Consider the following 12,674-nt stretch of genomic DNA (forward strand, 5'->3'; position numbering starts at 1 on the left):
AGCATTCGGCACATGCCCAGGGGAACACCAATGCCACTGATGCTGCACATCCACTGGAGAGCTCTGGATCAGCTCAGTTTCCCATGCAACAGGAGCAACTGTAAAGCTGATTTAGCACCGTGTGGAGCGCAGAGAGGTTAGATAACCTCTTACGGAAAAAATCATCTTGCACTTGTTGCACCTTGGGTATACAGATATATCTGTTGGCTGGAAGGAGGTCTACGGGGCTGTGTAATCAACAGAAATCAATCCATTCCTCAGGGCACAGTGGCAACATCTGCCTGATTATCTAGGACAATACAAAGTATCACAAGTACTCAAGTAAGTGCCAGACTCTTCACCTGTCTTCTGAGCTAGATTTGCAAAGACAGACAGGAGAGATCTGTCTTTAAAAATGGAGAAGCAGGAATAACATATGCATTTTAGTGTTTTCCAGCTATGCACATAAAAGCTGATACTGCTGACCCAAGGAGTGGAAAGCCATGATCCCTAGGTCCTCAAGAATGATGAATGCTACTCAAAATACATAAGCCACTCCATTTATAATGTATTATTATACCTTCTGGTCACATTTCCAAGCTTTTCCCTACCTACTAGAGAGACAGGAGCCTTTTTTATTTTTGTATATACACATACCTAAATAAATGTACACATGTAAAAAGAAAAGTAAACCGTGTCAGAGGATTAGAGGAGCTCAGGCCTTAAGACAGACATCAACTATTAGAAGACTTGCAATAAATTTGCAGATGGTGTTTGCTTATTAATTAACTACATCCAGTTGTTATGAAGACCGCATCCAGGGTTTAACAGTATACAAGGCAACAGCTTAAGGCAGAAACAAGTACAACATACTACACAATCTGCACATAAAGTTCCGCTCACACAAAAACAAATTGCCCAAACTGGTATTTGACCAGGGTGTAATATTAAGACACATATTCACCCAAAGCTTATTAATGAATAAAAGATTTGACAGCCCTTCAGCCACATGCGTCACCTGAAAAGCGATGGTTTTGGTAGCACAGGGTCCCCACGCACCATGGCATCACCTGCTCAACATTGCCCAGAGAAGTACCAATTACCAATCCACACACACATCATTTTCTTTTCTCCTCCAGCATTTGATTCTCCACTCTACTACCATAGGGCAGTGCCAGCATGAAACATCATTATTGCCATTGACAACCATCCTATACTCGGTTGGCTCGTACATAAATGATATCTGTGGCACCAGGCAAGAAGGAGGTAGGGAATAAATCTGTAGGTTTTCCCAGTTACCCATCAATACGCCCAAGGCCAGTCCTGTTTCCTTGTGCACCAAGCACATAGCCCAGGCTGATACAGGTGCCAGTACAAGTTACAGGAAAGGCACCCCCAGAAGCATGGTAGGACTTTCAGGGACAGGTACAAGGGCAAAGCCCCTACTTGGAGGATCTTTAAAGCTAATGAGCTACAAGGCAGCTCCTCAGTACACACAAGCAGTCATACTAGCTTCGAGAAGCCACCCTGCCCTATACCCTGTAAAACACAGCTCCCAGTACTAAAAATTAAGTGCGTATATAAGCACTTATTATATTAAGAATATAAGCACTTAAAAATAATCAACTGGAAATGCAACACTGTACTGCCTGAGAGCAAACCAGAAGCCGAAACGGCCAACACACTTCACAAATGAGTGAAGGGGGCTGTTATATAACGAAAAGCAAGAAAATGACGGCGTGGTGAACTGCAGAGCCTATCTCATTATTGCTACAGTTTTAGCATTGATTTTTTTAATGGCACACTTCACTCTTGCTCTCACTCTCATGTCAATATTATAGATATGACAGTAAAGGGAGGTCTGGGCCCCCTGGAAAGAGTTTCTTTTAAAGAAAGGCTCAAAGGACAAACCAAATCCATTGCATTTGACCCTAGGGATGGATGAAGTGTAAAGTCTTTATGGAACCCCAAGGAGTCAAACAGCGATGCAGACATTCAGGCATCTCTCTCATAATCTTCTCATAATTTGCAAAGTGCATGAGGATCTATTTGTAAGGTGCCATGTGGCATGCCCTTTATTTAGTCCCAAACACTTTATAAATTTATAAGATGAATGCTACACAGTTGTTTTGGAAACATGTTTTCACACTTTTCACCATATTTCCCCTCCGAGCTCAACTTGAAATCCTATTTGACATGGAGTTTAGGTTTTATAAAAGGAAAAAAATCTTACAGCCTCTCTTATAAGCATATCTCAAATATTGACTGTGTTAACATTGTAGCTGCACCAGCCCCATGGTCTGCAACTCAGAGTGGCCAGCCTTCTGCCCATTCATCAAAACAGAAATCAGCCTAAACAGTTTGGCAGGTTGCTCACACACTGCATCACACCAGACTCCTTTCCAACAGGCACACTTACCAGGAGCCACGCCAGGCTCCAGGTGTGCATTGCATACCCAGCTGATTACACAGCAGTTACCTGTATCTAACAAGGTTAATCAGGATTAAAAAACCTGCTCACCAATAAACTAGGGCAATTCAAGCATTCATTCACACTGTATGTAAAGCCACCCGGAAATGTGTAATCACCTAACTTCAAAGCATCAGGCTCCTTTTCACCATACAGCACAATAGCAAAAAGCACAGTAAATACCCCCTTTGGGGACAAACACCACAAGTTTCACATGGAACATAGTCCCTATCTTAAAAGGGAGTTAGGGTCTACAATTTTTGCAATAACAGCATTACACATTTATACCCTAATATGCATCCAGAAGTGATTTAAAAGCAGGGATATAAGTGGTTCTTTCTCCTCTTACTGCACTGCAGCAAAGGAATATGGCAGTTTAATAGCACATAAGAAAATTGCAGGACTGCTTGTGGAAGGAAAAATAATCTTCACATGGAGGGGGATTTAAGTAAGTAGAATGCAATTGCCTAAATTGAAATTTGGTGGTTAATGACCTCATGCATGTGAAATTGCTACATGGTCCTTAAGGATCAGAGTTTCCATTTCAAGTCCCATTGACAATACTTCCATAACAATGATCGTGAAGCTCTGGCCTAGTAGAAAGTCAATGAGAAGACTAACAGGCTTTTAATTGATGCCCCATCTTCTTTGCTGAATCTTCAGCAAAGAAAGACATTGAGGTGCTGGAGCATGTCCAGAGAAGGGCGACAAAGCTGCTGAGGGGTCTGGAGCACAAGCTTTATGAGGAACAGTTGAGAGAACTTGGGTTGTTTAGCCTGGAGAAGAGAAGGCTCAGAGGAGACCTTATCATGCCCTATAACTACCTGAAAGGAGGTTGTAGAGAGGTGGGTGCTGGTCTCTTCTCCCAAGTGACAAGTGATAGGACAAGAGGAAATGGCCTCAAGTTGCACCAGGGGAGATTTAGATTGGATATTAGGAAAAACTTCTTCACTGAAAGGGTTGTCAGACATTGGAACAGGCTGCCCAGGGAGGTGGTGGAGTCACTGTCCCTGGAGGTACCTAAAAGACGTGTGGGTGAGGCACTTAGGGATATGGTTTAGTGGTGGACTTAGCAGTGTTAGGTTTATGGTTGGACTTGATGATCTTAAAGGTCTTTTCCAACCTAAATGATTCTATGATTCAAGAAAGGCTAAGTGTTGCCCTGTGACAGCGACTCAGCCTGCCTCTGCTTGGCACAAGCATACTGGATACCCTATAGCCCAATATAACAGGGATGAAAAACTTCAGACAGGGAAAAGGCAGGGAAGCATATGAAGTCTTAGAAGACAGGATTTGACTTTCACAGAAGCATCCCTTACAAAGGTGCTCATTCCCAGCCAGGGATGAGACCACAGTGAGTGATCTGTTGCCAGGCCATGGAACTGTACTATTTCTATGGTGCTATCAAAAAGAAAAACAAACCTGTTATGCCAAGAACCTTCAAGAAACCTTCAGGGTGTAGAAACAATCCCTCATTTGAAAAAAATTATGGGAACTACTTACTGCATGATCCATTCAAAATGAGGACCACAGGGGTGGGAGGGAATCAAAGGAGGAGATGAATCCTCTCCACTCAGTCTCTGCTTTTCAAATAATCTCCTAACTTCACACAGCTGAGCTGAAATCACAGGTCTGAAACAACTCTTTCAAAAGGTTTCCAGTAGCCCCAACCCTTGCCCTTCACCCTGTGTCACATGTAGCCAGGCATAGTGTCATCAACAGGTGATTGCATGAGGCTTTGTCCTTCCTTCTATAGCTTCTACTATGAAAAAGTCCTTTTCAGAGTCAAATACCACACATGTCTGAGGGTTAAAACAAAAGTAACATTTAAACACTAAGATGGGCATATAGTGCCAAAATCCTTGAATAACACAGCTCCAACACCTTAAAACAAGATCCTTGCTATGTACTAAACGATAAAGACTGTTTTGACTGACATTTTAGCCAGAAATAGAAACAGGCGCTTCTCTTCTTCCCCCACAAGTTACTTCCCCCATTCAAGTGCAAATATTCATCCCAAACCCAGGCTATTACTCTTCTCTCATTTTTTTTTAATCCAGCCTTCACATTGGGACACAAATCTTTATGCTTTACACTCTGAGGCCACTGCATGCAAAGACAAGATTCTCAGGACATAATAACTAGTGCAGACACACAGTGATTGAAAAGCAATGCATAATTCAATACAAAATTTTAAAGTTTTAAGGAGCAGCCAGAAGAAAGGAAAGCAGAAAACCTAAACCTTTAACGAGTTCTTAGTCATAACCTGTGCTTGAGACTGCAACACCTTTTTAAGAGCTTCTGAACTTTAAGATGAGAGCTCAGAGCCGAAACCCAAACCTTTTCCTACATTTGAAATTGAAACAAATCTCCAGATTCATCAGCCACCTAAGGTCATCTGTCATTACTGACAGCACCTCAAGACTTCACTTGGCTCTTGAAGCTGGAAAGGGTCTTAGAAACATTTTGCAAGTTTCTGCTGTGTGTCCAGACACTAACATTTAATCTAGAAGCCAAAGCATCAAAACCATAACAAGCATCCTAATAGAGAACACCCAGCAAACTAGGATCTAAGAAACTTCCAGGGAGAAAAATGATATTACTTGAGATTTCTGGCCAGAAAAAGGTTCAAGTAAAACTTCAGACCAACCTCTCTGATGATTCATCATCTCCTCCACTTCCTCCTCATCTGAAGGGTCCCACAGTCCAAAGAGGAGCAAGTCCCCTCCACCTGTTTTTTATATTGCATCAGGCTCAAGAGCCACAGAGGCCGTTGCTTCCTCGCAGCCTCAGTGCTAATGAGTTGTGCAGGTGGTCATCATTTGCACTGGTGGGTTGCAGGGGCCTCCTTGCAATCAAGGCACTGAATGTGAATGGTGACACATGTGTGATTGCTGACCTCCTGTGCAAAGGAAGGACACGCTCACATCCCGGAGGTCTCCCCCAGGGTGCATGAGGCTCAGCATCAAACTCTGAACAGATTTTCCCATTCATTCCTGCCTAGGCATCACAGCAAGACATCGGCAGGACAGTGACGTGTGCCTGCTGGAGAGGCAGGGGGTCACCTAGGTATCCTTGCAGTCAAGGTCCAGGAGTGGTGGTTCCCTCACCAAGGGCAAGATGAACTCTCAGTAAAGCCTGTACACTCAGAGGGAGGCAACACCTCTGCCATTTGTGGCAGCCTGCCGACAGGCTCCTGGGCTAGCAACTCCTGCTCTGTCCCAGGTCAGAGGCAAAAAGGGAGCCGGGAAGGGGAAGAACAGGCCTTTCTAAAATACCTCTCCTCACCCCTCCCCTCTGCCCTCACCCAGTCCCCTGTGACTGGGGCTGTCAGCAGCTCTCTCTGAAGTCCCCTCTTTTATAATCAGCTTCTTTTGATCACACACTAAAACAGCTGAGATTCTGTTTAAACACATGCGAGGAACAAAGCAGTTCATTAAATATGTAGGAAATGTCATTCCTTACCTGCCAGGTGCCCCAGGAGGGTAGGCAGAGGGGAGGGATGGGGCAGGAGGGAGTGAGAGGCGGGGAGGGAGAAGGGGCAGCTCGGAAAGGATATGGGTTGCACACCATTTTGATGCACCAGTTCCGTGGGCTGGTGGTCTGCTTCAAGCAGAAGAAGACAACTGGGGCCAAGTCAGGGTAGGGGACATCGGGGTCCAGCGGGGAGGTGACTTCCTCGTCCTCACCCAGCTCCGGGGAGGATGGCGGCTGCTCCGGCAGTGTTTGCTGCTCTGAGACCCCCAGATCCACGGGGTCCAGCGGGCAGACAGCGGAGGCGTGAGGGGGCTGCGGGCCCACAGGCCAGGTGGAGGGAGGCTGGGGGACATACTCTGCCATGCCAGCTGCAAGCTAGAACCCCTGGAAAGGAGAAGAGACAGAGAAATGAAACCCACGTGAGGAATCACCAGCAAGAGCACAGCATGCCCATGCTCTCACAGTGAGTTCAGAGCAGGGCAGAGCCACAGGACTGACAGTTCTGACAATGATAAACCGTGGTCGCACTTTGTGCTGAAGAAATTTTAAGCAAAACTCTCTGGTTTAGCCGCAGCGGTGCAGCATGGCTGTTTCTCTATGCCAGCAGTGGGAGCGGAACAGCTTCTGCCAGTATTTCTCTTTTCTGTCAGTCCCCTTCTCCACCAAGACTCTTCTGGCTAGTCCTCTCCATCAGTAACTATTTAAATCATCCCTGTAGCCCCTGAGACACCCTGGTGTGGTGCTGCACAATCTCAGGTGATGCTGCCAACTCTTCTGGAGCCAGCCTGAGCACCTTAATGGAGCACTGCGCTTCGGAGCGGCATGGACCCATCCTGACACAAGACAGCCACCCTGCCCTCACAGTCCCTCACGCTGTCCTTCCAACCCCAGGTTCAGCTCTGCTGCCCCAGGCATGCCCTCTCCCACCCAGGGACACGCTGGGCTGGCTTCATGCCATGCTGCCTGTTGGGCGGGCTCCTTCAGACCAACACTGGCAAATGCATGTCAAACCCATACAGAACAGTCACTCATTCAAACAGGGAGCTGTAACACAAACTAGAAGTGGGACTAAATATTAAGCACCCTTTACTGGAGCTTGTGGAACTGTCCTTTGCTAGGGCAGTGGAAGCACCATGAAGACAGGTTGCAAAAGTTATACAACTAAGCAGAATGGTCAGAGAGTGCAGGTGGACACAGGAAGAGCAGAAGAGGTCTTATGCTCAGTGGCACCCGAGTACTGCAGAGCACCATGCTTTTGCTAAAGAACATCACTTAGCTGGCTGCATGCACTTAACAGTGGCCCTGTTCTGGGAAAATGCGAAGCCATATGTTGTCCATTATATAGCACAATGGAAGTGGCTTGTCAAAGTCAGGGGAATGAAATAAACTCCAAGACCTCGCTTGGGAGGGGTGTTACAGTGATGCTTTTTGGAAAGAGAGCTTGCCCAAGGACTGCCCGATGGTGGCCTGACGGACACTTTCTTCCTTTCACCCTGTTGGCATGCTCAAGCGTTTGGAGTGCCAGTGCTACCAGTAGAGGTTTAAAAGCAATGCAAGAGGCCTCAGACACACTGCAATACAAAAAGGACCAATCAGCAGCAGGAAAGGATGTGTCTGTCACCAAGATCCATGGCACAGAACTCATCTCCTTACATCCTCGCCGTAGGTTATCCTCCTAGGCACTCAGCTCAGTCCCCTTCACTTTAGGAGCATGCAACCCCCGCGCATCTCTGCTGACGCTGCTCTGCCTTGGCATGCTGCACCCTTGATGTTTCAGCCCGAGAACCCTTTGATGTCCACACTGCTGGATCCATGATCTCCAGCGCTCTCCTCAGCACTCATCTGCCAGGTCTGTCCAACCTTTCCACCTTGGGCTGCAGTCCCCCTGATCCCCAGTTAAGACCCTGCAAGGTCTGCCCATCTACCTTGTTCTCTCAGCCCCTGCTTCCAACACGCACTTTGATCCAAAGCTTTGCTTGTTCTTAGAGGCTTAGTATTTGTCAGAATAAAGAGCAGCAAGCACAGGGTTTTAGAAAGCAGACATAGTGTTCCTTAGGGGATAGCACAGAGACTCTGAATTCATTACCTCAAAGTCCTGCAGCTATTGGAAAGAAACAGGTATTGTGTCTCCCAACTGGCTTTGGGATGCTGTTCATAATTTTTTAACCCCTGTGACAAAAGTGGCAGCACATCCCTCCCACCATCCAGCACCTGTTTTCACTTTCACCAGGTTTTAACTCTGAGCACCCATGCAACATCTTGTGCCACCTTTTCCATTTCCTGTTCCCACCAGCTCCCTATTGCCTGCTCTGAGCTGGCTCCCTTGCAGGCTGTTAACATGTGGTGACGGAGCCCAGCTTATTTCCCATTAACAACACAGAGGAGAAAGGTTAGCAGAGACAGCCAGGAGAAATGACTTATTACAGTGCTCAGAGCATCCACACTGACGAGGGCGTGACAATTCTAAACTGCAATGTAGAAAGCTTCATAATTAACAATACAACTGAGCAAAGGAATGAGAGAAACAACCTCATTAGCATTGCCCTGCTTTCCCTCCAAGCAAACATTCAGAGCCTCTTCTCCATCTCACCACTGCCAGATGCAGCTGGGACTTTGGGATGCAGCTCTGCCCATGTCAAACACGCGCGCACAAATCAGGTAGTGGCTGCATCACGGGTAGTTTATCACTCCAATTTGTGCAGCCCAGAGTGACTCATTAGAGGTCATACGAACACAGAGCCAGGTGAATCCCTTTGGAGTCCTGAAGCTAAATACAGTCTTTGAATGACAGCTGCCCCACTGGAGATGTGAGTAATACCCCTTTCCTTCCTGAGATTAAATCCTGCTGTGCCACCCAAACCAGCCTCAAGGCTGTGATCATGATGTATTTCCTACATTAAGCAGGATTAATATGCTGTGTCAAAAGAGGGAGAGGGGAAACTCAAGCAGCCGGGCACTTCCAAGCTCTTTACACAGAGTCAGTCCTCCTGTCTCAACTTCAAAGGGGAAGGGAGGGGTTTTCCTGCCAGAGACAGATCCACGGTCCTCACCACTACCAGCTCAGATGTGGAGGTTGGAATCAGATATTTCCACTATTTTGGCCAGGCTGCAACTCATGCAATGCTGATATTTTCTCTGAGATTGCAATTACTGGCCTTCCAATGCTGTAGCATTGCTGTGTAACTTGGTTGGAGTGAGCCTGCTCCAGTATTTCAACCCAGGAGAGGCCCTATTTAAATCAAAATGACCAAGAGGAATGAGTTTGGCACATGCACACATCTGCATTACAGAAAAACATGCATAAACAGAGAGGGTTCCTACCCAGATAAAAGACAGTAAAACCTGACAGGATTATAAGGCTCCAGAACTCGCCTTCGGGATGCCTCTAACTTCCCCTTTGTGCAACTGCTGCTTACTGCAACAAGGGCAATACAGGAGGACAATTAGATGGTTATGGGGTGGCCAGATGCACGTCCTTTCCACTCAACCTTTTGCTCAGGCAAGCCTATCCCCAGTGAAAATCAAATCCTCCCCACCCCTGACTTCTTTTCTGGCCAAATGTTCCCCAAATGCACAAAAGCATTCCCCTGCAAAAGTCACATACTGCTGGAGGAGTGATGCTACACCCGCTCCACTTCCCTCCCAGGGGAAGGGAAAGTATTTGTTGGCTGGCAGCTCCTCCTGCTTCTCTCCCTGAACAGCCTGCACCAAAGCCTTTCCTAGACCCAGGCCTCAAGTCTGCACTCCTCCTCCCACTGTCCGTCCCCGAGGGCCATTTAAAACCACCACCATCCCAAACTGAGCCCCTGCTGGTCCTGCATCTGGCACGCACACCTGCCCAGACACATGTGCTGGTAGGGAGCTCATTGACTTGGCAGGCATGGGAGAAGCTGCCAGCTTCTGGCTCAGCCCTTCCCCGTTTCGGAGAAAGCACCTGATCCTGCCGGACTCCACTGGGGAAGAAGGGAGAAGGATGCTCTGAAACAGCAAGGGAAGCGGTGAACTTAATGAGCAGGGGAAATCGCTTGGGAGAAAAAAAGAGATGTCATGATTCAGGGGAAGGGCGTCAGATTGGGGGTGTCTGTCCCCAAAGGCTGATGTCACCTCCTGGTGTGCGCTGCTCAGAGAGGTCTCTGTTGAGACACGCTCTGCTCCAGCGCTGTTAATGCCATGACCTGGCAGGCACACCACAGTACACAAAAGTGCCACGAGCAAGCCAGCCCAAGGTGTCCTGCAGGCATCATGCCCCAGCTGAAGCAGTCTCCTGTCTCCCCACCACCCCTCCTCAGCACAGGTTTGGGCAGAGAGGGTCCGTCAGGGAATGTGGGTGAGGAAGGGCTGATGGGACCTTTGCAATGCTCATGCAGGTCTTTCCTGAAAACCTCTAGGGTGCAGACGGAATAGGGGACACTATTGCATCTTGCCAGTGAAAGAGCCTTTTGCAGCCAGACAGGAGAGGGAAATGCTGGACAGAGATCCCCAGAGCACCATCCCAGTGCTGGAGGTGATCCACCCAGAGCCCAGCAGGACATCTCCCCTCCTGCATGGGAGCAACCACAGAGTTCACCTTCCCCACCACCACCCTTAACCCTGTATCCCTCACCAGCCCATACTGCCCCGGAGCCATCCCTTCCTCCCTGCACACTGCTTGCATGGCAACACCAGGGTCTGCAGCTGAGATGAAAATGCAGAGTATATTTCCCTTAAGAGCAGCCTTATGTGTATACAGCACCTCCCATTCTGAGGGGACACAAGTCCTTTACAGACCTCCCACCATGATCATTCACCTGTTACTCAGAAGCGGCAGGAAGCACAGCAGCCACTCTGTCCTGCTAACATCCCACGACACCCTTGCAGAAGAGGGACAAAAATGACAACCTCCAGCTGGCATCACAGGGGAGGGCAAGACAGCCCTGTCAGTCGGAGCAGCACCTGCAGTGCACGTATTTATTTATCATCTCCAAATGTCCATCCAAAAGTTGACGAGAATCTTGGGGCATGGCTCTTGTGGCCAGCTTCACACAAACCCAGACTTATTTAAGGACGTCTCTGACTGAGTGGCATATTTATGAATGCACATGGGTGACCCCATCCTGTAGCTGCGTGTGCGTGCATGCCTCCCGGGTGGTCTGTTGTACACGGTTGTGAGCCCACGTTTGTTTGCTGCTATAAATGGCAAGCGCCAGTTGTGTGTTATCTTTGATGCATGCATCTGGCTGTGGGGATGTGTTAGTCATACAGGTTTCATATTTTGAGCATTTGTAGTGGTACAATATAATTAGCGGCACACGGCTCCCTCTGTGTTTATGTTCATCAGCGTGTTTCTCTGCCTGTTCATGTGAGGCAGCGCCTGTTCTCATCTGCCTGTATGTGCGTGGAGGTGTACAAGTATCAGTAGGGAACAGGGTCACTTTTATTAGCAGCTAATTTGAAAGAGGAGCTTTTACATTTCCATCATCTCAGCAGCTCCTAATGCAATGGGACACGGCAGAACCCAGCAGAAAGCATTTCAAATGGCACCTGAATCCATCGCTCACAGGTGCTGGTGTGCCTGCGTGCCCCTGAAACACACCATCCGTGGCCTGCACCAGAGCCATGGTCTCCTGGCTGCCCTGCCTGGTCAAATGCCCATGACCTGTTGCCTTTCAGCTGCACGCTGGGTGATTCGGTGCCTTATCTTTGCACACATTATTAACCTCTGCCAGATGTGCTCAGGAGCTTGACAGCCTCCCTCTTTCCACCCTGGTGATTTTGGATCCCTTCTCCTCCTCGGGACAGGGAGCAGAAAAAATTCCCCCATCCCACTGAGCAGGGCAAGGAGCAATGTGGTCAGCACAGAACGAAATAAAGATAGGCAAACTATCTGTCCTGAAGCCTTGGCAACACCCTGCCTTCAACCCTTAACGCAGACAGCACCCCACAGCTGTAGGAAAAGCAAGCCCAGATCTCCTGGACTCTCCCACCCTTGTCATCACAGCCAATGTCCACCACATCGCTTCCCCCTCGCATGGCTGGGATAGCCCCATCCTGGCCATGCCTCTGGTCCCCATCCCTGGCACCGCAAAGCAGGGATCTGCTTACACTGCTAAGAAGCCTTTGGCCAAGCCTGAAGGAGATGTTGTGGAGACCAGTAAAGATGTTGCTGGAGAGATGGGGAAAAGGTAAACGATGAGAGAAGAAAAGGCACAGGAGCAACATGGTCACTTTGGGTTGAGGAGGTACGGAGGCAAAGGAAGTTTCCCGGTGGAAAATCACTACCTGGCCTTAACTATGTGGGGCTTTTGAGACCCAGAGGTTAGTGCTACTGAAGACCTCAGCCTCATCCCATTGCTCCCCAGAGAATACACATGCTTGCTTTCAACAAAACATTTTCATTTTTGATGTCCCAAATAAACAGGCACCCAAAAATCTCCTTTTGGGGGTGACTCCCCACTCCAACATACCCATCTATGGGGAGGTTCTGCCCAAGAGCCAGTGCTATCCTTTTCCAACCTGCCCCCCTGGCTCCCTGTGACCCCCTTTAGACTGCACTGCTCCCAGCGATGCTTTCTCCTTGGGCATGCAGGCACCTTTCACCTGAGTGGATTTCTGTCACGTCCTCTCGCTTAAACCACCGCTTAGCCAAGCTACACATCTTTAGCACTTAATCCTTGCTCATAAATTAATCTCCCTAGCCCTGTGGTCGCTCTGTGCAGATCCACGCTGAAAGCTGCCTCTCGCCTACCAATGCTCTGCCGGTAATGATGTG

The 12,674-nt window shown here is 48.2% G+C and overlaps 1 protein-coding gene across 1 annotated transcript in view; it reads right to left on the bottom strand.

Moving 5' to 3' along the window:
- CACNA1I (calcium voltage-gated channel subunit alpha1 I) overlaps positions 1 to 6,289 on the bottom strand; it is a 166,020-nt gene extending 159,731 nt beyond the window's left edge. Inside the window, exon 1 of the mRNA XM_059817088.1 lies at positions 6,009 to 6,289. Within this exon, the coding sequence (XP_059673071.1) occupies positions 6,009 to 6,289 (281 nt within the window). The remainder of the gene's footprint in view (positions 1 to 6,008) is intronic.
- Positions 6,290 to 12,674: the final 6,385 nt, after the last annotated feature.

This window comes from Gavia stellata, chromosome 4 (assembly GCF_030936135.1).
Source record: "Gavia stellata isolate bGavSte3 chromosome 4, bGavSte3.hap2, whole genome shotgun sequence".
Lineage (NCBI taxonomy): Eukaryota > Metazoa > Chordata > Aves > Gaviiformes > Gaviidae > Gavia > Gavia stellata.